The sequence below is a fragment of the Daucus carota genome, chromosome 6, assembly GCF_001625215.2.
Source record: "Daucus carota subsp. sativus chromosome 6, DH1 v3.0, whole genome shotgun sequence".
NCBI classification, from domain to species: Eukaryota; Viridiplantae; Streptophyta; class Magnoliopsida; order Apiales; family Apiaceae; genus Daucus; species Daucus carota.
This window is the reverse complement of record NC_030386.2, coordinates 634,074-659,075: the sequence shown is the minus strand read 5'-3', so window position 1 is coordinate 659,075 and position 25,002 is coordinate 634,074. Positions and strand designations below refer to the sequence as shown.

General features: G+C 34.0%; 3 protein-coding genes and 1 non-coding gene across 4 annotated transcripts; 1 reads left to right on the top strand and 3 right to left on the bottom strand.

The window, feature by feature from the left end:
• Positions 1–290: 290 nt before the first annotated feature.
• LOC108224456 (uncharacterized WD repeat-containing protein C17D11.16) lies at positions 291–6,235 on the bottom strand. Its single transcript, XM_017399089.2, has 17 exons — positions 6,139–6,235; positions 5,577–5,718; positions 4,665–4,852; positions 4,374–4,450; positions 4,185–4,280; positions 3,965–4,088; positions 3,154–3,212; positions 2,988–3,062; positions 2,725–2,795; positions 2,548–2,644; positions 1,802–1,876; positions 1,562–1,660; positions 1,224–1,364; positions 1,112–1,141; positions 926–988; positions 741–818; positions 291–631 (listed from the first exon to the last, which is right to left on the bottom strand). The coding sequence occupies exons 2-17, from the start codon at positions 5,693–5,695 to the stop codon at positions 545–547; spliced, it is 1,479 nt and encodes a 492-aa protein (XP_017254578.1). The 5' UTR covers positions 5,696–5,718; positions 6,139–6,235; the 3' UTR covers positions 291–544.
• Positions 6,236–10,042: 3,807 nt separating this feature from the next.
• On the bottom strand, positions 10,043–21,525 carry LOC108225621 (uncharacterized). The gene is made up of 2 exons (XM_017400549.1): positions 21,495–21,525; positions 10,043–10,695 (listed from the first exon to the last, which is right to left on the bottom strand). Exons 1-2 carry the CDS (start codon positions 21,523–21,525, stop codon positions 10,043–10,045), a joined length of 684 nt encoding a protein of 227 aa, XP_017256038.1.
• LOC108227032 (probable ADP-ribosylation factor GTPase-activating protein AGD15) lies at positions 19,461–24,729 on the bottom strand. The gene is made up of 9 exons (XM_017402028.2): positions 24,417–24,729; positions 23,721–23,779; positions 23,164–23,254; positions 22,981–23,035; positions 22,578–22,668; positions 22,283–22,478; positions 21,817–21,994; positions 21,495–21,591; positions 19,461–19,794 (listed from the first exon to the last, which is right to left on the bottom strand). Coding segments are annotated over exons 1-8 (723 nt in total). The 5' UTR covers positions 24,468–24,729; the 3' UTR covers positions 19,461–19,794; positions 21,495–21,589.
• On the top strand, positions 20,478–20,549 carry TRNAG-UCC (transfer RNA glycine (anticodon UCC)). Its single transcript has one exon. It is a non-coding gene; the product is annotated as a tRNA-Gly (tRNA).
• Positions 24,730–25,002: the final 273 nt, after the last annotated feature.

Here is a 25,002-nt window from a genome sequence, read left to right as displayed (position 1 = left end):
CGTTTAAACACAAACATTTTTCCAGCTTAAAATCGGAAACACCTTTAAACCCCCCGACTTAAAATCTAAACCATCAGCCACCATAACAGTGGTGCACGGGAAGAACTCAACGCCATTATCAATTTTTCGAGAATTCTAAAAACTATAAATCCAGAAGAAGTTGAAAAATATGTATTTGTATTGACCCCCTCCTGCAATACCTTTTCCGGCGAAACACTCAGCACTCAATAAGTCAGAAAGGTCTCCCCAGAAAGGTCTAAACAGGGGAGCCGGAGCGAGAGAGATAATACTAGACTAAAAGTTCTTTGGTAGCCCTCTTTGTTGGCATAACATAAATAGTACATGTATTCATATAATTCTCAAAAACACAAGTTGCGGTGTATGCTTACAAACAAGTACCAAAACTTCCTATATAAAGGCGGAACGAAAAAAGGAACTACTACGCAAGTTACTATGAATAAACTGTAAACAAATACCATGCAAAATCTTGTGGGGTTTGGCACAACATTAGAGGCTTTGTGATGATCGCATTCCATTTCCAAAATTAGTCATTTGACGTCGAGTTCTTTTTCTGACTACTGTAATTTCCGTATTTCCGAGAGATCCCTGCATCGGTTATTGTATCCCAGAGCTGCAAGTATAGTGAAAGAAAATTAATTTCCTTGATAAAGAAAACCTGTAAAACAGAAAAGGCTGAATGGTTCCACAAGATGTATAGTTCACCGCTATTGTCTACTTACTTCCAATTTTCCTTTAGAACCCCCTATAGCCAGCAAAAAGGGGGAATCTTCTGAGAAGGCTATGGAAAATACTGCTCCCTGGTATCATTACATGTAAGAAAGTGAGAAGTAAGCTACCGACTACTGAAGACTAATACAAAATATTCATAATGAATTAAAAGTTTCATGAACAATGAATCACATACAGCTTTAGGATTCTTAGATGCAAGACATGAAGGTTGATTATTGGAGATATCCCATAGTTTTACCTGCAGCAACAATAAACAAAGCTGTAAATATAGAGAAGCTATTTTGGGAAGCAGGACACAAAGTCATACACGCTGCGGATGTGGGAAAAAATGGGAAAATGCAGACTGCCAAAAAGGCTTTACCATCTTATCCGTAGAACCTGTTGCAAGAAGCTACGGAAACACGAAAAAAAACAAGTCAGTAGGACCGTTAAAAAGATAAAACATTAAGGGCCAGGTGCAAAGAGGCATGTACATTTGGTATCCGAGGGTTATAAGAAATAGAGGAAACAGCTTTGTCATGAGCATGGAGAGTGAAACTTGGCTTTGGCCCTGATGCGTCAGCCTTGGCAGCCCGTATGTCAAAACCACTAACAGTGCCATTTTCCAGACTGACCTAAAAATGCATGAATGGAACACTAATGTATAAGGTCTCACAGGAAACTATATAGTTATATAGGAAAAAAAGAAAAAACCTTCAACTTCTTTTTCTCAAAAAAAAAAAAGAAAGAAATGAAAAGAAGATCATGACAAAACATTTATCAACTTTGATTTTTAAGAGCTATGCTACTGATTTTGAACAAGAGGACAGACCACAAATGAGTGCTCGGTGTGAGGATCCCATGTCAGGCTCTCGACATCAGCATTTACTGACCACTTGAATCCAGTATGCTCCGGAATTCTTCCGTCTTTCTGTAATAGGATTTGGGGAGGGGGATGGAAAAGTTGAGCACAGACATATTCTCAATAACAAAGGAAACTGTATTTGATAATACAACAACTGCTGGTGTATATAACTGGAGACTCTAATAATTACAGTACATAACTATTTACCATAACTACTGAATGATCGAAAGATCCACTGAGAAGAACTTGGGGAGCATGATTGTTCCATGCAACAGCTTGGACCTGATGGGACAAAATCAAAAAGAACCCATTTAGAGGTTATTTCATCATTTCTCAACAGCTATAGATGTACAAGCCCCTGTACCGATGCTGAAAATTGAGTTATGAGCACTCACTCATATACAGGATGCCACAGATATCTTTCACGTGTCCAAGAACCTCTAATTTACCGACTATTACAGATTGATAGTGTAGTAGAACCAGTACATATAATCAGAAAAATCTATTAAATGAAGTAAATCTGTGAAGATAACTACAATGCTTAATCAAGTACTCGCTCTTTCTTTTACTCCTATAAAATTTGTTAACATGTACTGCATAGCTGACACAGAGATACTTGGTACATTGTATATGCACAATAGTACTGCATGTCAGACATATCTAAATAATTTAGTATATAAATAATTCTTCATCTGAGAGGAAGCTAACTCGCCGCTTACATTGTTAATTGTTTCAACAGAGAGGATTGGAACCTACCAACTACCAAGGTTTAATATTTCTTATTCTAAATACTTGAACTACTTATATTTTTGTAGGGAGATGTGGTGAATTAGATTTATGTCGGAGCCAAGCAATTTTTATATTCAGAAGCGGCTCTTTCCAGTAGGTATGTATCTATTGCTGCATTCAGATCATACTAGAGAAATACACACAGTACTAAGCATAATACTCACTTTATCTGTATGGTGTTCCATTGTGATATTGCATTCTCCAGTGGCCACGTCCCAAATCTTTACTGTTTTGTCAGCACTAGCACTAGCAAGAATATTTCTGCAAACAAATAAAAGTAAACATGTTAATGTAACTTAAACCGCGCAGACCAGAAGAAAGAATAAAGAACCCGCCATTACCTGTACTCTTTGTTCCAAGCAAGTCCAAGCACTGAATCTGTGTGACTGCCTTTTTTGTATTTAATAGATTTCTAAATGAAAAACAAGAATATAGAGGTAAAATAACAGTGTTCTTCACAACTTAATTTTTTAAAGAAATTATTACAATAAGAACAATAAAAGTGAGATACAAGTAAACTCAAACGTTATCCATCTTTTGACAGGCTCTGAAACTTTGTATTTAAAGCTCAGACTTTATTCACTGTGGAAAGAAAGTAACTGACCTTTGTTCCCTTTTTTTTCTTCTTCTCCTCCTCGGCAATACCTCCTAGTATCAGGGATGGTTGTACTTCATCCATCTAATAAACGTAAAAGGAAATTTTTTCCGTTACTGCAATGATAAAAAGTCATTTGACATCTTATGAGGTTTGAGCTCCATGAGTCACATACAATGTCAAGATCCCATATCTCAATTGCTGGGTCCATTGATCCAACAGCAACAAAGTTCCCTGTTAAGAATAACACCATAACTGGTAAATAAGGATGGAAAAAATAGAGCACGGGATGAACAAACACATATTTATTTAAACAAAAGACATATTGTCTCCCATGATTTTCCAGAGAAAAAAAGAGATAACTAGTTAAGAACTTAACGACTTTATTGAGTTCTTTGTAAATGCTCGAATATACGCTTCTCAGTTCACAATGTGAGTTGAACCAACTAAAAAATCAATTATCAGTACTCAAAGGAAACAAAGGCCCTGTCCTGTCCCTGAAATACAGTGAAAGGCGTCGATCTATGAATGTGTGGAGATGGTATCACTTATTCACTTAATTATTGTGACTTGGCTATGAGCCTATGCTTCTTTAGGATCAGTCATAAGTCTCGTGGGGACTACTGGAGTGAGATAAATAAAAAGCTTTTGACACTGTAATGCTTGGTGGACTATTTCTGGATTTTAGAGTTGAGCAATTATTTGAACTCATAAATGACAAAATAATAGTAAAGTTTATATACTCAAACAATAGTAACGTTAATATAATACACTGTTATTAAAGATCCCAAGTTTGATAGAAAAATACAATAATTTTTAGGAGGGATATATATACATTTTAAAAGCAGTTCAAATCTTCATATATGCATCAAACTAATTTGTTGTAAATCCTCTCAAGAAGTAATTAAAAGTACTGTATTAATAAATGACTACATAAATTTAATGTACAACTACAAATGCTAATAATATGTAAAAAAGTGATGTACCTTTTTCTCCACCTTTTATTGGGCAATCAAGCCATGCTGTGCAGAGGGGAAATGCCGGGAGTATAATATCATGATGGATAAACATGTTTTGATCGTCATCAACTATATCTTCCAATATCCAGATCTGTAATATAAATGAACCTCACCAATTAGTGGGGTGCTCCATGTTAAAAAAGTAAAATAAGACCATGTGGTATTATGCCAACAATATAGTACATGCCTCAAGATGGCTAAGATCATCCTCATTACGTGCACATATTATCACAGAGTCCTCGGCTTTTATTACCATATCTTCAAGCTCTTCAGAGTCATTACCCTGCAGTGTCAAAGAAGAAAACCATGAAAAATTATGACATCTAACAGAAACTGAAGACCCATATTAAAGGTACCACGCAAAGGAATAACTTACATCATCCTTCAGATATGGATCCTCTTCGTTATCCTTGTAGTAAGTGTCCCCCAGTCCCTTACTAAAAAGCTCGATGCCTAGGGTCAAATCAGGGATATACTGCTTTACTATCCTTCTTATTTATTGCCCAAGAAATAATTCACAGAAAGATAGAATTTTGGTGCTGAAATTATATTAGTTTCTACTATCTGCTGTCTACCCGCAACTATAATATAAAGGCTATACAAGGAAAGTAATTGTCAAAAATATAGGAAATTGAGAAAATTCAATGAGATAGACAGATAAAGATACCATCATCCTCTTCATCATAGTTATCCATATCTAATTCTCGTAAACCATCTGCAATGTCCTCAAAACCGATACTCTTAGATGACTTCCCCATGGCATCAGCTGCTGCTAATGCTCGAGCAACCTCATCAGGCTCCTCGACAGCCTCCACATCCATACCTTCGTCATCTTGTTCACTTTCACCATCTCCACTGCACAGATAAGAAGTGTTGTTATATATATAAAAAAAAAACTACCTACATGGCTACATCTTTGATATGTAATTCAAGATATCGAGTGCTAAATTATCCTTCATTTTTGAAAAAAAAAAAAAATACACTTCACATCAAGCCCTGAATCTGATATAGACAGAGCATGTAAAAGCTCATATTAAATAACCCTTTCTTATAATCTATATGTGAAACGGAAGGGTACTTACAAATAAACTGCTTATCCCAACCACTACACTGAGTAATGGAATTCTCCTGGTGAACCTTGAAAGTGTCATGTTAAAATGACCACAAATACTTAACAAATTACAGACATACACCCATTAAAATGTTAACATATTTATCATCATCTTGGCACTTAGTATCCATAAAGGGAGTGAGATGGAGAGAGTGAACATGGATTACTGAAAAGGGGTTGCAAGCAATGTCTGACACCACCCAAGACCTGTCTCGATTTTTCACCCACAAAACCCAAAAATGAGACTGACACGCATTTGGAATAATCCGAAACGACATTTACCATAAATATTATTACTTCTAAAACTTCAAACTAGCATTTATCAAATGCAAGTAAGTTCTGAAACTACACGACATAAACAAAGTTACACTAACACAACCCAAAAACCGAAATTGCCACAACAGCAAAAACTATCCTATACATACTACTTAAACCTAAAATCCACTAAACGAAAAATAAAGAACCTACCTTTCTTCCAATACTCCGCTCTTTATAAGCTTCTCGATTTCCTCCTTTGAAGGAGGCTCGGCTGCTTCCGGCACAGGTTTTGAAACCCCCTTAGGGATCCAAGAAACAGCTGCAATCATTCTTCAATGCCACTACTCCTCCCCTGCCAAACCCAACAAACATACAAACACAACCCCATCAAACAACACACACAACAACCTTAATCAACAAATCTTGAGACCCAATTACACCAAAATCAGGTCTTGACAACTCTACATAGCTCAATCATCAATTAACAAACTAAAAACCCTTACTATACAACTACACAAGACATTAAATTTATAAACAAATACAATATAAATGCTTATATGAATTAATCAACAAATCTTGAGACCCCATTACATCAAAATCATATCTTGGCAACTCTGCATAGCTCAATCAATCAATTAACGAACCAAAAACACTTACTTTATAATTACAGAATATATAAAATTTATAAGCAAATTAAATACAGATATTTATATAGAACTTAACACATGTGTGTATCTGTCGAAAAGATAGATATGAAGAAGGTGCAGCTTACTTAGAACACAGAGGGGCTGAGAGTTGCAGCGATGAGTTTTCAGGGTTTAAGACAGATGTGCAGCTGGAAGCTGCGGCTTTAGGATGTTTGTTTTTACAATAACCAAACAAATTGGTATTTATATTTTTCTGGCCCATGTGTGCATATTTTATAATATTTGTTTGTGTATTCATTAAATTCAAAAATAATAATGAAAAATATTTTATTGTGAAATAATAATGCAATTGGTTGTCAAATAAAAAATAAATCTAATATATTAAATAACTATATATTTCATTATAAAATTACATAATTAATTTAGAGTTTGGTAAAATTAAAATTTATTTTTTTGCCAAAAAGCGATTTGATTTTATTAAAACCGTAAGTCATCCAACATTACATAAATGAATAGTTATATCTCATTCGCATACTGTTTGACAAATCTAAAATGAATATTTTTGTTATTTAAGCTTGCAAGTATGTCACGGGCCTCACGGCTTTCCTGCACAACTCTTCCCAGGTATGAAAAGCATGAGATAAAGCTGTGAATGGCCTACAAACAATCAGATTCCACAATTGCTTCAGTACAGTTGTTATCCCTAACCCAATTTAAAGCCTCTTGAATACCAAGAGTTTCTGCTAGATCTAGGTTAGGCTATCCTATCAGGCATCTTGAGCGAGCTTCGATAACTTTCCTTCATGATCACGGACTACAAATGCATGGCTGTAGCAGTTTGTATTCTCAAAGATAGTTGCATCTGTGTTTATCTTAATTTCGTTAAACAAAGGTGTATGGCAATGCTCACCATCATCTTGATTCATGTAGGCCATAAATCGATCAAAGTTTTATCCAGAACACTCTTCCACCGGTTATAAATAGAATATGCAGATTCCACTACCTCTGTGATCTCCAAACTACGCTGATTCAAGACAAGTTCATTGCGATGTTTCCAAATCATCCAACAGATCATGACACTAATATGAATTCTCTTATTATCTTGTTGCTTAAAAACTAGTTGGAGCCGCTCGTTGAAAGAGTTGAACACCCCGCTAACAGGCTGAGTGTGCACTCTTGTCCAGCAAGTGACGGCATAAGAGCACAAAACTAAAGTAAAGAATGGTCTCAAGGAAATCATTACAAGTGGGGCAAGACTCACTCATATGTACTCTTCTTTGACGTAGAAGTTCCTTGGTTGGAAGATAATTCGTTGAAGCGCGCCATAGAAAGTTCTTGATCTTTGGGGGCATCTTTAGGTTCCAAAATTTTCTCCAGAATCCTGAGCTTGAGTCTAAGCTTTGGTTGATCTTGAGATCCTGCGACAAATAGTATGCATTTTTAACAGATCATTCTTTCTTGGACTTCAAGTAAGTCAGAAAGATGATGGTATCTTCATTTGACAATCAAAATATATTAGAGATCTTATGAGAAAGTACAATCTAGAAGACTTTTCTCCGGTCCGGCAAAGACACCAATGACCACTTCCACTAAGCTTGGTCTGGACAAATCTAACACGAAAGTTTATATTTTAAGTTATAGAGGTATGATTGGCTCATTACTATATCTCACTGCTAGTAGACCTGATATAATGTTTGCAACATGTTTATTAGACACCTTATAGCTATTAAAAGAATTTTAAGATGTCTTAAGGGTACACCTAATTTAGGTATCTAGTACCTTAAGAACGCTGGATTTGACCTAACAGACTATACATATCTTGATTATGCAGGATGCAAGATAGACAGAAAAACACTTCTAAAAGCTGTCAGTTTCTAGGATTATGGTTGGTTTCCTAGTATAGCAAGAAACAACACTCAGTATCTACCTCGACGGTAGAAGCTGAATGTATTGCGGCAGGTAGCTGTTGTGCTCAAATCTTAGGGATTAGGAATCAACTCAATGACTATGGACTTGTATTTTGTGATAATACAAGTGTGATAGCCATTTTCAACAATCTTGTACAACATTTTAGAACCAAGCACATAGATATTAGGTATCATTTTGTTAGAGAACATGTCATGAATGGAACTGGGGTACTGTTACACTTTGTACCATCAGCCGGTCAGATTGTTGACATCTTTACTAAACCACTTAATGAATCCACTTTCTCAAGATTGGTTTGTTGACTTGGAATGTTAAACATGACTTGAGCTCTTGTAATAGTTTTTATGTTTATTTCTATTTTTAGTTGCATGCTTCTAAAATATCTATTATTGGTATCTATAATGTTTATAAGTATTGATTATGTTTTAAAAATTTATCATTATTCGTAAATATTCAAGTAATTGACGGTTGCAATAACTATGTCGCCCATATCAGGGAAAGACATTGGAATTGCTGGTTCTTTATTGAATCAAGTGCCTTCACAGGCATCCGAGGAAAACTTGGACACGTTGCCATAAAAAACGTCCTTGTCTATCCTCCTGGAAGGAAAATTTACCGATCCCCAAAGGGATTTTCACCCTTATAGGTGAAAGGCAATGATTTAATTTGAAAAAGATGCTATTGTTTAGATCTTATGAGGCCAATAATGTTGTTTCTGCAGGCTGTATAAAAATAAATTTGTTGTAGGTTTATCTTCTAAATAATCAGTGAACCATACTGATTAAAAGGAACAGTTTGATTGTAATATAAACTATGCAATAAGAGTTACAAAGGAAAAGACTTTAAGAGATACTCCCTCCGTCCCTATTTACTTGTCACTTTGACTTTTTGCACGTAACTTAAGGTGATTAAAAAACATAGTTCCGCTCATTATTTTTACAATTTTCTTTTTCTGAATTAAAATATAAACTATAAATTTTAATTCAGAAAAAAAAATTTAAAAACAATAAGCGGAACTATGTTTTTTAATCACATTAAGTTACGTGCAAAAAGTCAAAGTGACAAGTAAATAGGGACGGAGGTAGCAAAGGGGAAGAAGACGTTATACATAATGTACAAAATTTTAAATTTCTAATACCATCCTAAAAATAAATGTCAGGAATAACTATTAATTATTCTAATAATTGTTATCTTTTGAAGGAACTCAGAAGGATTACAGCTTTACTTACTAGTATTTTTTGCCCGCGCTCCGCGCACGGCAGACAATTATTTATTGTTTGTTCAATTATTATTTCAGAAATAAATTTAATAATATCTTAATTTTCAATTACAAAATAGGCCGGAAATTTTATGTTAGACATAATTTTGTGATACTTAAAGGTATTATATATCAGGAATATTAAAGTGAAATTATTCGTCAAACTTAACAGTATATGTCAAACGAACACCATATTAATAAAATTTCCAAAAAATATAAATTTGTATCAAATTCGAACTAGTAACTAATCCTAACATAGAAGTACTGAAAAAACTCATATAAGCAAAAAATTTCAAATATCTGCTTAAGTATCTGCTGTAAGGTTTAAGTATCTGGAATCATGAATGGAAATTCTTTTGCAGCTAACATCAGATTTTGCGATTGTAGTTCTGATCTCTGTAGCAAATCTATACTCAAGATCTAGTCTATCGAAATTTGAAATTGTCGTCTTTGCTGATACAAAGATTTGTCGCAAATCTAATTATTTTGCTGGTAGTCGAAAACTAAAAATCGACAAATTAACTGAGTTAAAATTTCAAATACATACTCTACTGCATAATGCAGAACTTGACAATACAAATGAAACCAGAATTCAAATGCGCATTCTAAATGCGCGCATAAGAATCAGTAGAAATCCGAAATTCACATTCGACATGTATGTAAAATCTGCCATGAATCTGATCATCCGAATGACCTGATTCTACAAATTGAAAATAAACCAACATTGAACACCTCTATTTTAAGAAAACGTTTCAGGATGGCAAAATGTACGCAGACCTTACTAAAAGTATAGCGTGAAAATTCTCGCCTCAAGGGACAATAGCTTGAAAATGATCAAACTATGCTCATCTATTAATCATTTCTAAAAATCTCTGCTCAGATTCTTGCCGTTGTAATCTCATATCCTTGTTGAACTTGCTGATAAACGCTTCGATTCGGTGGTTCAACTCAGCCTGACCTATTGACATGTCCCTCTGCAGCCCACCTCTCTGCCTCCCCAACACGGACTCATTAAACGTCTCATATTTTCTCATCTCCTTCCGCCCTGCCACAGGCATAACTACTGGAGGTGCATTCCATGTTTCCGTCTTCTTCAGCTGCTTTTTTTCGGGTAATTTCCCAGCCTCAATAATTGCTTCCCATGTTGCCTCCATTGTATCAAATTCTTTGTCAATGTTTTCAGTAACCGGCTCTTCAGTAACTAAGACATGTTTGAAGTGTTCTGAAGATGGACTCTGCTTCCCTTCTTCTTTCGTTGTTTTCTCCGAAGAAACAATCTTACTTGTGTCTAGTCCAGTGAGTGGTAGTAATGTCTTTGGAGTTTCATGAAAAAAAATGAAATCAACGTCCTCATTCTCGTTGATTTCATCTACTGATGAAGGTTCTGGTGGCACTACTTCTGACAAAGTGTCACCGTAACCTTCATCTTGTAAACGAGGACTAACATATTCATGTTGGTCCTCGTTTATCTTAGGATGATAAAAACTGGAGGTAAAAACTACGAAAACAATGATGATATTAATGAGGACATAGATATAAGGTGGAGATAGCCAGAACTTGAGGGAGAGCCAAAGCTGTGGTAGGGTAGAAACTTTGGAAAAAGAGTATGGTATGACAGCTGTTTTGAATAAGAGAATTATTGAGATGAACCCTACAAATAAAAGTAGTAGTTGAATGGCCCAGAATGTGGTTTCCAATCTGCTCTTCCCTCTGTTTCCAAACAAATCTTTTGCCATGAAGAAAATATCCATTAACTTGTGCTCCTAAGACGAAAATTCGAAATGAGCTTCTGAATGGTTTTTGGGTAGTGTTAATGTTTTAGTCCAAGAACTTGATAAAATTGTTCGATTGGACGATCAAATTGCAGAACAGAATGATTAAAAAAATAGAGATGAAGAAACCCTTTAAGAAAACAGGGGATAGAAATGAAAAAAAAAACAGAGTTGGAAGAGGTAGATGAATGAAAGCAGGGGAATATAAAGATTGGATAGAAGCTAAAAAAGGGCCAGTTTCATCTGCTCAAATTTGTGCATATAAATAGTTGTAGACATGCAACACTTGAGGGAGAGAGAGAAGGGGAGAGAGGGAGGGAGAGAGGGAGAGGTTTCTGTGTGGAAATAGAATCTGTAAGCAAAGAATTGGAGGAAAGATGAAGTGATTTACGTTATACTACATACCTGAGCTTGCTGCATCATTCTACAGAGGAGAAAGAGAGGGAGAGAGCTGATGTTTGTACTATATAATGCAGAAGCACCTACTTCACTTGTTTATGTAGAGAAACAATGCCTTCAGCAAACCATTACATGTTTCCACTTTACACTCTCTTCCTGGCCGTTGATTCGCACTATTTGCGCCCACACCGTTAGATCAATCGTTATTGTTAATTCATTGTTAGTGCTATAATTAATGGCCTCAAGTTTATAATACAATCATTTTGAAAAATGCTTACATGACAAAATTGGTAACAAAAATTTTATAAAATCCACCCGATTGAAATAGAGAAAATTTTATAAAATCCACCCGATTGAAATAGAGAAGAAAGACAGTGAAATCTCTGATGGTTTTAGATCTAAAAATTATCCGAGAATACATCTTGAACGGAATCACAAAAATAAGAGAAATCGGACTGAAAACCCATCCACTTGGAAGAGAGACAACGAAATCTCCGACAGTTTTAGATCTAAGTTTCCCGAGAAGAAGTATTATTCAAAAACTAAAAAAAAAAATTATGTAATTAACTGATTTAGAAAACGAGGGAAGCCTCAGGCGGTTACGACAAGAGAAAGGTTAGAGAAAATTAGGGTTAATACTAACTTTTTAGAAAATATTTGCAAAAATACGCTCCGCAACTAGATGCAACGAGATGTAATTTCAGTTAATTGCCCCGCAAGTTTGCTAATATGGTTGCAACGGGTTGCATGTGGTTGCAACGGGTTGCATACAGTATTTTTGCAAATATATTCAAAAATTTGGTATTTTTTCAAAATATTTTTAAAAATGTAGTAATTTTTCAAAAAATAATTTTGAATTTAAATATTTATGAGAAAACCCCAAATTTTATATCCACGTTTATGCATATAAGCAATACTTATCCACTTTTAACACAAGTTCAATAGGTCAGATGGAAAAATCCACGCAAGATAATATGAAAAAATAGGGTTTGAAAACGAATTCGAGTAATTCGAATACGAATCTAGATTCGTCTCGTTAAAAGTAAATATAATTTGTATTTGTATAATAAAATGAGCGAGTTTGAATGATTTTTATAATTTGGATGAATATTGAGTCCGATTTAGGGTTGTAATTCGAGTCGAGCTGGGCGAATTTCGAGTCGAGCTTAATTCGAGTCATGTTTAATCGAGTCGACTCGAGCCGGCTCGATTAACTAATCGAGCATAAATTTTTGTCCGAACTCGACTCGGTTAATTTCACGAGTCGAGTCGAGCCGGCTCATTTAGCTAAACGAGCCGGTTCTAACGAGTCGAGCGAGCCAGCTCGTATAATTTTACACTTAATCGAGCCCAAACCTCTACCCGAACTCGACTCGTTTAATTTCACGAGTCGAGTCGAGCCACTTGTTTAATTAAATGAGCTGAAACCTTTGCCCAAACTCGGCTCGTTTAACGAGTCGAGCCGACCCGAGCCCACTTAAACGAGTTCAAGCCGGGTAAGCTCGCGAGCCGCCCAACTCGAATTACAGCTCTAGTCAGATTCTACCACTCTCATATTCGATCATATTTTTTTGGAGTAGTTTGTCTAATTAGAGATACTCGAATGTAATTCGTAAATTATATATATCATTGTGTATATATTATGTAATAATGTTTAATATTAATGAAATACTTTAATAATTATTTTATGTTAATTATAATAAGCAATTAACCGAACAAAAACACAATCATTCGAGTACTCTTACTTTTTTAATTATCTTTTTTCTAAGGAACTTTTTTAATTATCCTTAACGAATTCAAAAATAATATACAAAAAGAGTAATTTGTTATTCATTCAAGCTGAGCTGAATCATATATGAACTCAAGTCAAACAAAATAAATTTTTCTAATTTTAATTCGAATCCGAACCAAATAAAGATGCAACCCTTCGACTCGGTTTGACCCTAGAAAAAAATAATCATACAAGTCTCCCAAGAGATGACAGAGTCGCGACTAATCTCATCGATACACATATAATCATAAAAGTAATTCTCTTGGATAAGAAAGCTACACTCCACATAGGCTTTACGATTTTAGACCTAAAATTTCACTAATGTTCTAAATTGTCGTGTTCTTGTACTTGTTTGAAACAGGGAATCAACTATTGCGAATAAACACTTATTTAATGTTACAACCATATGGAGGCACTTTCCAGAACTCGGGTTTGCCCCGATCTGGTTTCGCTTTTTATTGATACACTATACATGGCTGTTTTATTGATACATTATAAGTGGTTGTTTTATTGATACATTGATACACGTACGTCCAAGTATCTGAAACATGATCATCGATGACAACCGCGTAGCCACGTGATACGCAAGAATCCACATTGATACACGTACGTTCAAGTATTTGAAACATATTCATTGATGACAACCGCATGGCCACACGCAAGAATTCATGTAACTCGTAGAATTGTTTTTTTCATGCACGAGTTTATCACCCATGTCATACTCCATTCCTATGTTTTCTGTATACGTTGTGAATACACTGTTTGGAAAAGATGTAGAAATCCTCAAACAAAAGTTAGCATTCTCAGTTTCTTATAAGTGCTTCTGACTTTTTACACGTCCGGGTTAAGAAAAGTATAAGCCGACTTCTTACGGAAAAAAGCCAGAAGAGGTTACACAAACCGGCACTATATACGCGTGTTTTGGCAAACACCACCATAGTTTTAAATTTGATTTACCAAATCATTCAAATTTAGAGCATGATAAAAATCATGTTTCAATCATATGATCCAATTATAAATTCAAATTCAAATTCAAATTTATAATTGTTATATTTATTCCTTGATCCAAATTTCATTCACTTTAGTCCACGGTTAAAATGGTTTGGGACAAAACTGAATTATTGAAGTTCGAACACATGAATTTGTGTGATAATCATTGAATTACAATTGTATATGAAATTTGGTGGAGTTTTTCCTCGAGAGTATTGCCATACAAAATATATAGAATGATTAATCCAATTATTATTTAAAAAATAATTTTATATAGATAATCAAACAATTAATTTGATTGGTTAGTAAAAAAAACTAAGAGCCTGTCTATGTGGCTTTAAATCAGGAATTTAAAGTTATTTTTGACTTTAAATTAGAAAATGTATGTTTATGAAATAAGCTTGAAATTGATTTAAATCACAAGTCATAAACGTTTTTAAGTGACTTAATTATTTTAAACATTTTATTTTGATAAAATTTACTAATACGTCATAAGTTATCCATAATTCATTTTTATTTTTATTTTTATTTTTATAATACTCGTAAATTATTAATAAGTCAAAATTATCCAAACAGACAATTTATACGCAAGTTTTTCATATCAAGTTATGTTAAGTTATACGTTATATTTTTAAACAATCAAACGTCCACTAATTCAATCTACTAGAGCATCTCCAATATTTTTTATCTAAAATTGGTTTGGTAAACTGAACTTGTAGAGAATATTATATAAATTTGTTGAACCCGTGAGATATTGTGCATCTCATATTGGATTAGTTATAATTTAAAATAGTATTCTTCAGGCTATCATGTTCAGGATATGAGTGTGCTAGTATATTTAACCCGAATACTTGAGGGGCACGTAAGCTTGCCTAAACTTTGGTTTAACAAAAATATTTTTTTTAATTTAGCTAATTGTTCTTCATAGAACATCTCCAAGAGTTTCCTATTGGATCCCAAATATAATATAAAAAATATGACTCTTAGTAATATAATGTCATATTTTTAAGAGTTTTAACTCCAATAATCCTCTCAATTTCGTCCTACTGTTATATATTTTATTCCTATTTAAACCCACTATGTCAAAAATTTCAATTCATGTAGGGGAGGGAATGCATTTTTTATTATTAAAAACAAATTAAGAACAAATTAAGATTCACTACAAAACTTCTAAAATAGAGGAAAAAGAAAAGACTCTTAAGTTTTTTAAGAGTCACCGAGAGTCTCTTGAAACTCAAGTTTTGATCTTTCTCTTCAAGTCTATTTAAGAGTCTTTTATATGTTCTTAATCACTAATCAAATCAGCTATCAAAACAAGTAATTTAATATACTAATCGATAATCACTCTACCCGTCAAACAACACATATATTTGATGATTTTGGAATTTGTATCAGTGATTGATATAATTCTCTATTTCTCGTAATAATATTGTTTGCGCAACGGTGGATGTCATGTCCCAAACTTGAAATGGGCAGGGAGTGAACAATTTCCATTGGCGAGGGGTCCTCCAAAATGAGTAAAAATGAGACCATTAGTAGAGCAATGATAGCTAGCATGCTCTTTTATGTTTGCTTTGCTTTTAAGATTAGGGTACTGTTTGGGGTTGCTGTTGTAGACAGCAACAGCAGCTTTTTGCTGAAAAGCAGGCGAAAAACTGTTTGGTAAATCTAAAAGCAGCTTTTCCGAACAGCAGCTTTTAGCTGAAAAGCTGCTGTTAGAGAAAGCAAGTCCTCCCATGCTTTTGGAAAAAGCTACTTTTCAGCTTTTGCAGAATGCTATTATAGATTTCATTATAAAATCTCACCAAAATCATTATTTTTTTTATATTACAACTCAAAATAAGTAAATATCAAAAAAATTACCAAACAGCTATCTGATTTCTACAACAGCACTTATTTTACCAGCACTTTTTCTGACAGCATAGCAATTTTTAACAGCACTCCCAAACAGACCCTAGGGTTCTAAAAGTACAGTGGTGCGCACCACACTCACACTTGCATGCCAATTTCCAAGCTAAATGCATTTGAGGTTGATGTCAAATTGTCAATATGTTAATAATAACTATTGTTAACGATCATTTACTTTCGACAACCCTCCTTCAAATCGAGAAGCGAAACTAATTAGTAGAGTCTTTTGATTCAAGATTTATCAGAATTTTTAGATTTAAAATTTTAATTAAATCACGATTAAATAACTCAAATGGTTAAGAGCTTATACTCTGTCGTACCAGATTCTGGATTCGACCCCGACTCACTCGAGAATTTATTTAAACAGATAAGGCTATAAGCCATATTTGTCAAAAACAAATATATAATTAATAAATCGATGATATATTTCTATAGATTAATACTACACTCGTTACTCGAATAAATTAATTTGTAAATTTTTAATTTTTAGTCTAGGTTTACAAGCCAACACGAACCAATTTATTTATTTTAAAATCTCACTAAGAAAAAGATGTGTTGACTTTAATGGACTAACAAGTAACCTTGATTCTACTGGTGCCTCGATGATTGTCATATACTCCCTCCGTCCCAAAATGAATGAGCTAATTTAACTTTTAGGGAGATTAAGAAAAGGTTAATAAGTTTAGTTGAAAAATGTGTAAAGTGATGGGACTTATTAATATTTAATAATAGATTTGAGATAATGGAGTAAAGTAGTGGGTGTAATAGTGTTTATATTATTATATAATGGAGATAGTGGAAGAAGGTAGTGAGTGTAACATTGTAAAGTAGTGTTAAAAAATAGTAAGTATGATAGGTTCATTGTTTTTGGAACGTCCCAAAAAAGAATAAGAGTTGTATAAAATGGGACAGAGGGAGTAATAATGAAATTGCTACGACAACTTGATTCCCTGTTTTCAGAACCTTAAAATTGTTAATGTAGGGAAATGAAAAAACAAACATAAAAATAGTTAATTAACCTAATCTTTGGCTCATTGTCTCCTTTAAGGGCATCGGCTAAACATATTTTATGTAAATTGGAAAAAATTTTGAGGCCCTGTTCTCCTTTAATAAACAGGACTTTAATTATGAACCAACGAATTAACAAAAATTAGTAATGAAACAATTTTTTTTATCCTATCAGCCACTTTAACAAAAATTGATAAATCCAGTGATAAATTGATACCGATCAATTTGATTATAGACCGACAAGGCCACAATATATATGTAAAATTTTGAAATTTAATTGTTATTAGACGAATTAATTATTTGATTGATTTATAAACTTAGCACAGTATCTTAAAATTTTTGATTGATTTTCGATTAATTCTTAAAAAATATTTAACTGACTACAATCTGATTTGATATAAAATCTCCAAAAATTCCCGATAATTCCCGAATCGACAGGTCGACCGAGTAGTTTATTTTTTACAACCATAATATAGTAATAAATTTGATATTTTTTTATAATAATAAATTAACGAGCGACGATAATCCACAAGCAAGGATAACTTTACTATTGGCTGAGTCACGAATTTCACAAAAATATAAAATCCACTTTCCCGTGAGATACGGTGAAATTTCTTCCCCCTAATTAGCTTCGTTGTTGTGTTTTAATTTTGATGTTATTGTTGTCTTGTAGTTTGTCCTTGTAATAATAAATTGATCATCTTGCTAAGTGGTCACTCTCGAAAAATAAAGAAATGAGTAGGAGCAATGAGCCCAGAGCCATGTTATATAAAAAGAAAAAGAAACAAATTAAAAGGGAGAAGAGTGGGTGCATGGAACATAAGTTGATTGGACATTTTCACTAAGATATACAAAGTTAAAGCATCTTCATCTCATCTCAATGAGCAGAGCAAACAATGGATTTTAATTGTCTACTCCATGTTTTTTAATTCATAATGAAGCCTTCATGCATGCACATGAGAATGTAGGATGAAAAAACGGTTGCTTCAACTCATATTAAATCAATTTACTTCTCATTGTACTCAAATTATTTGGTCATGTTAAGGTCGTGATACTTTTGGGTTTTTTCGTCGTATTTGAGTCGTGTTCAGAAATAATTTAGATTCACAATTAGTCTATCTCAGAAATTATTTATCACACCACACTTCAAATATTACATATTATTTTCTGGACAAGATGGTCTTGACTCTTGATCTCAAAATTCACAAAATCTCAGTTAAAATCAATAGAATTGATCCAAAAATTCACCGTGTCTTAGTAAAAATTAAGATAACTCAAATATTTCATGTAATCTTTTGGACAAGATGGTCTCAGTCCCGAATTCATGTTATCTTCGGGACAAGATGGTCTCTCTCCCGAGATCGAGATTTATAATCTCAGTTGAAATAAACAAGACTAGAGTCTTGGTTAAAATCAAAATGATCGTACTAGTCTTGTGATTCACAATTGAAATCGACTTTTGAAGACTTGATTCATAAATATATCATATATTATCAAAATCTATATTAATCTTGAAATTCATAGGACTCTAAACATTTTGAGGGCCGTGGGCGCAAGTTTTGTCGATATGAATGCACCTCTTCAGGTTCATGGGTATGTACCACCACAATACCACGTTAAACATTATTTGCCATTTATCACCCTTCCTTTTCCATGCTTGAACTCAGAAATTTCTACCAGACTATTTAATTGCTCAATAATTAAGACATTATGGTATCAAGATATATTAACACAGTTGTGGGGTTGATAAGGGGCCTGAGAAGATGATTGTTGGGCTGTCATACTCAAGTACAAGATACTAATAATGACAAGATGCAAAGCAACAAAAAATGCCCCCTGTTTTAGAGGCAAATGGGTCAAATCATCTTATTACAAAAACTTGCGAAAATTAAATAAAATTGAGTTGTTTGATAATGCACCATACTGCAACTGAATGCTTCTGCAAGTGTTACTTAACAATTCCCTCTGCAACAAACTGGAAAGATTGCAAAAAACCGGAACTAAGGGCGGTGGAACTACTGTATCTGTAGGAGTTCGGTTTTTAACAGGCCCCTTTACTTTCGGATGAAAAAGGGAGGTGCATAATTTTATGCAAAAGCATTCGGTTTAAACAGCACTATGACATACTGAAATTAAGCAGTCAAGTGCTTCACAACCAAATGACAATAACTTGCGACAACTAATGTGAGAGCAAAAGGCCAACGCTCACCTCTCGGTGTCATCCACTTAAACATTGGCCCAAAAACATGCCAGAAATGAGAGATACAACACTTATTTACAATGGAACAAGTAGCTAGCTAGGTTGGTTGAGTCAGTCGTGTTAAGTGACCACAAGTTGTTAGGAGGAGGGCTTACCAGGATCATATATTATTCAAACAAGTCGGCCCAACTACATAAGTTATAAACTGGTACATTGGCTGCACTAATCAAGTTTATTAATATATCAGCAAATAGACACAAAGGGGAGGCTATATTAAAGCATATTCTAGACGGAAAGGTCACAGAAAAACTGAAATTAATAGATTAGGCCTGACAAATCAATCGACTGTAGCAAAGTCTTTTTAACATAAGGAAAATCATTAACTAAGGAAAGGTACACCTAAGATATTTATCCATTGCCAGATGTACCAAAAATCAAAATTTTTGAAACGGATAAGAGACTTTTCCCTTAACTGTGAATCAAGGGCGGAAGGATTTCATGCACACCTGTGATGAAGTAGAGTTGAAATTCTTCTAGAAGCTAGAGTTCCTGCAGAAGAATTTTATGAGAACTGTAGTTAGATGCAAGCATGGGGTTATTTGAAATCTGTTATTTCTGATATAGTAGATTTAGATGCTAGAGACTGATAAGGCACTGATCAGAGACGTGGTAAAAATATACGGATTTCAAACTCACAGATAGTCATTTGCAAATATAGCATATATTACCTACATTTTTCTTTCATCTACATGTATATGCATAGATCATAGAAGTTAACAGAGTTAATATGTGAGTAGTAGTTAGAAAGTAAAATTTTCATATTACATCAGGCATACATTTATTCAAACAGCTGCTTAATAGAAACCAGACACCTTCAGTGGAACATTGTTTTTAAATGTGAACTTATGAGAAGTTAGTAATTTTACATTGTAGATAGTAGCAACATTTATCAACCAACCTACTCACACGGACTCTCTCCTTCTCTAAAGTACTTATACACACTCCATCCAAGTCAATGCAACTAAAGCACCAACTTGGAGGGCTGGTATAAGTACACATCTTAAGTTCGCAACTCTTGATCATAATTTCTAATCATATGAGAGGCATCAAAGTACTTAAAAATTTCCTCAAGTGTCTTGCTTCTGAGAGCTTTTTTATTTTATTTTTATAGGTATTTTCAGCGGTAGTACTACAGTCCTGCTGGTATTTTTATGCTATTAATAAACATGCAAGCGTTTGTAGTCCAACGGTTAGGATAATTGCCTTCCAAGCAATAGACCCGGGTTCGACTCCCGGCAAACGCATGTTAATTATAGAAATTTTTTGCCACGTTCATTGCGCCCCTCTGGAATTTGCGGATGCCTATCTTCTCACTAAAATATTTTGAAAACCATTGTATGATGTAAGAAATCTTAAACTAGTTGTGAGTGGCCTTGTCATTCTAGTGATCATAAGCTGTTCTTGCTCACTGTTCATTATAAGCAAATATTATCAGGAAAATACACTTCCAACAGGCAACAACTATCGGTTCCTACTTTGCTAAAATAAGTGTTTAAAAAATGAAAACTGAAGCAATAATGACTAACTTGAAGAATTAAAATGCACACACGTAATATGTTAATTCTGTCTGTTTCTTTGACTCCACAGCAATACAGCATTACAGTCTGTAGATCTAAACAATTTCTTATCCTCGGAAAAGAAAGTGGTTTATGACAGTTGTCAATTTCCTGAAACATCATATATGGACATTTTTGATTATGTAACTGAGGAGCGTCCGTTTGGGAATCATTCCTTGGCCCAGGTCCTAAGAACGCTCTTCATTAAAATGTACTAGAGCATAATTCAATGTTGATTCATGGATTACCAGCTGATAGAGCATCAGAATTAGGGTCACATAATTTATCCACATTCCCGCACTTTTCATTTATAATTAAAAACATTTAAATATTAATGCTATTTCCTGTTAACAAGATTCTAGATGCTTGAAGATATTTAAAGACCAATATTTTTTGCCGGCTACGTCATGGTAACAAGATCCTGTAGTTAAAGATAAAAACCAGGCACATTCTGTAAATACTTGTTTTCTGGTAATCTTAGAGCTTCAGACATCTGATAAAACAGTAACCTCTTTTTGCTGAAATATATGTCCTACATTCTTAATAACTAAGGAGGGAAAAGAAAGATAAAAAAGTAGAAAGTCGAAACAAACTTACACTATTGCAATGTGCAATTCATATGAAGGGACATACCTTTATAACCAGAACCACTTCCCACCTCCATCTGTTAACTAATGCTTCAGGCAACATACTGGTGTCATAGTCATCTGCTTATAGCTCTATTCAGCTCCTGCGTGATAAAATTCATATCATAAACTGATTCTCTACTTTTGGCTTCAAACAATTGCTAAAATATGCAGTTGTCTGCATCATGTACTTACATAAACATATTATATCCAAACTTATGGTTCTAGTGAAACTTTGCAGATTCCTTATTTGCATGTTCCGGCAATTAAAACTATTAATTTTATCATTTGTAAGATATTTGAAGTAGAGAACCAAAGAGTGTTCTTACAGTCAAAAGTTGCCCATCTGGACGGAGGCACAACTGTACGATCATGATCCGAGACATAGAGCAAACTGAAGAGATCTGTATTAGCATCAATCTTCTTTGGTGTTGTATCATTTTTAGGCACATTTTCAGCAGGTGGAGGTATAAAAAAATTCTCTTTTAGATCCATTGAGAGTGAAGCCTGTTAGAAGTAGATAAATAAATAGCACTCTGTATAAGTGATACGCATGCATTAATGTGCAGTGTATAATTAAATTAAAAAGAAAAAAACATTGAAGAAAAGAGAGTAAGAAGCAGCATTAAGAAGGAAAATACATAGTTCAACACCAATATCTCATTTTACATGGCTGGCATGCAATCACGAACAGATGCCTTATACCTGTATGAACATGTAACTGCTAACTATATGATGCACCTAGCTGTAGTCCAGGCACCATGCAGTATTAATAGATATTTAGTAGCAACATACCCCGTGATGCTTCGTATGAGCAGATTGTGACGTGTACTCGATTATAGCCTCTTCTTCCATAGAATATTTTCTTGCTTTCCTCGGAATGGGAATCTTGACTGGACCTTCCATTATATTATGACATGTATCGCTACTTTGAAAATCTGAAGGATCTGGTTGTTTTTTAGATTTAGAAGCCCACCTTCTTCTCTCATACCTGACAACTCCAAATCACATATTAGAGAAGAAAGAGAGAAGTGTACTTGTGAATCTCAACTCTGAATGCACACACATTAAAGATCAGCTGAGAGATTACTTGGCACGTATGAAACTTTGAATATCACGCCTGTCATCGTCTTGTGGCAATTCAGCTTCCCAATAATTGTTTGCCTTTTCATTACCCATAGCTGCACCACAAAATTCGAAAGAGCAACCTCTTATATATAAAATAGAGCCTTTTTTTTCAACCCGAAAACCTGCTATTCTGTAGATGTGCAACTCATAATAAGAATTCAACCAAACATTGTATGTTCCACAAAACGATTCTGGGACCAAAATACTTTTCTTAAGGAGATTAATACATCTCAGGTTTATAAACCTTGCTAATGTGACCACAACCTCCTCACGTTGCGTCAGGACCTCAAGACAATGATACTAAGAGTAAGTTATTCCCTGTGTGTGAGAGAGGGAGGGGGAGAGGACTATGTATATATTCTTACCTTGCATAAAGGCAACCTGATCAGGTAGCCAAGTGTCGAGTGCTGTAGATCTTACCTGTATTATAAAAAAAAAAGATAAATTAGAAAGGAAATGCTTCGAGAATGTAATGTGACTAGGTTATATATTAATAGCATTACTTTGTAACTATAAATTTACTACAAATAAAAATTTTAAAATGAAACCTTTGATATGTGTACTCCAAGACTTCGATGTACTCCCGAACATTGCAAGCATATAAATATTCCAAGATTCACACTTGCCCATCTTGGCGCCCTGAATAAAAATATATCACAAACAAATAATATTATAATGAGGTTAAATATGTTCAAATTTGTTTTCATTGTAATGCTTAATAAGGAATTTGACACTTGCTTTACGTACTGAATCAGAAGATAGACTGGTATTACATGAATATAGAAAATGTGGTAGGAAAAGGCTATAACAAAAGCTGCATAAGATGCTTAAGCACTCATATACTTGGTATAAAATTAAACAACAATCTTTTAATTTTTCACTTCAAATTATTTATTCACAAGAAATTAGGGACTGTACTTCCACCGAACATGGTTACTACATCCTGATACAACCCTGGAGAGTTTTCATGCTTTACAAATATTATGACATCCTTTCTGCAATCCTTTATTTATTCCTAACAGAACTGTTAAAAATTCACCATTTTCTAAGTACTCAGATGGTATCCACTTTACGCAATCAAGTATATCAATCTAGAATATCATACTTGCTGTGACAATCTGCACACTCCCTATTTTCTGGTAGCTTGAGAAGACCCTCCAATATCTGCAAAAAAAATAAAAAAATAAATGCAGAACTGTAAAGAGAAGTACAATTCGACACTATATACATCCAATCTCCAATAGCTTAAAAATACAAAGGAACCAGCTATAAGTGTGGTATCACTCTATCTATATTATTCTATTTCCGGTTCCTGCAATTGATATTTCTAGGCCTTCACATCCAAAATCCTCATCCAATCATTTAAGTTCAGGTTTTCGATCAAATTGAAAAACAAATCCATACCATTTATGATTGTAAAATTTCAGGAACTAGCATTTGTAGGGTTGGATAGTATATATATCAATAAAAGAATGTTGCCATCCATGGTCTGTGGACACAGGATCAACACTGGTTAAAGTCCCACCAAAATGCCCTATATTTAGTACAACTGTATAGCCATGCTTAAACATCAGCATAACCAAACCTACCTGGTATATCCCGCAGGGTTCATACCATTATAATTGCAATAAACCTAAATTACAATTAAAATCCATATGGGTATAAGCACATATGCATGCTAATCACAGATTGTTAAATTAAAAAAAAAAAAACCATATATTTAAAGTTAAGCTTAATTCAAGAAGATGTAAGGTTTTGCATGATCAACACCCCAAAAAAAGAATATATCAAAAATTTATACCTTGGTGTGTTTCTGATTAAGTTCCTTAGAGACTGAAGCTTTACCATTCATCTTTGCCAAATAAAAATTAATTGGCTTCAACAAAAAACACTAAAAAGCAAAGAAACAGAAAGAGAGAAGGAGATGGGAGATTTTTCAGTTTTGTTATTTACTTCCCAAGCCCTTTCATCTCTCCATTTTCTTTCCTTTTCTTTTATCCTTTTAAGTATTGTTTTAGTAATCTTATTGAAGAATGGCAGATTGGGTGGAAGAAGGAGGGTTCAAATTGATGCAGATGATTAAAACAATCTAAATATTTAGTGGTGGATACCATGCAAATAATAAATATGGACTAAAAATAAATACTTGGAAGCTTCCTTATTACCCGGTATCACTACAAAATTGCTTGCCTCCCTTTTTTCTTTTACATTCTGTCCTGCCCTTCACTGCGATTTATCAAAAATTTGTCCAGAACATTGTGATGGGATGGCAACTAAACTATCTGATAGTTGAAGTTTAAACGCCTTCCTTGCCCGATATAAAAAAAATGTTCCCTCCGTTTCATATTACATGTCAACTTTTAAACACTTTTAAACAAATTACGCAT

Bases quoted from the DNA above. Each gene is read 5' to 3' on its own strand.
- LOC108224456 (XM_017399089.2), bottom strand. From the start codon at position 5,695: ATGATTGCAGCTGTTTCTTGGATCCCTAAGGGGGTTTCAAAACCTGTG. The intron at 989-1,111 runs GTAAAGCCTTTT...TTGTTGCTGCAG, and splicing joins CAGGTTCTACGGATAAGATG to GTAAAACTATGGGATATCTC. The intron at 819-925 runs GTATGTGATTCA...TAATGATACCAG, and splicing joins CATCTAAGAATCCTAAAGCT to GGAGCAGTATTTTCCATAGC.
- LOC108225621 (XM_017400549.1), bottom strand. From the start codon at position 21,525: ATGGAGGTGGGAAGTGGTTCTGGTTATAAAG. The intron at 10,696-21,494 runs GTATGTCCCTTC...TTGTTTTCGTAG, and splicing joins AAGTGGTTCTGGTTATAAAG to TTTTTACCTCCAGTTTTTAT.
- LOC108227032 (XM_017402028.2), bottom strand. From the start codon at position 24,467: ATGAATGGTAAAGCTTCAGTCTCTAAGGAACTTAATCAGAAACACACC. The intron at 23,036-23,163 runs GTTTCATTTTAA...TTTATAATACAG, and splicing joins TTGGAGTACACATATCAAAG to GTAAGATCTACAGCACTCGA. The intron at 22,479-22,577 runs GTAATCTCTCAG...TGGAGTTGTCAG, and splicing joins CAAAGTTTCATACGTGCCAA to GTATGAGAGAAGAAGGTGGG.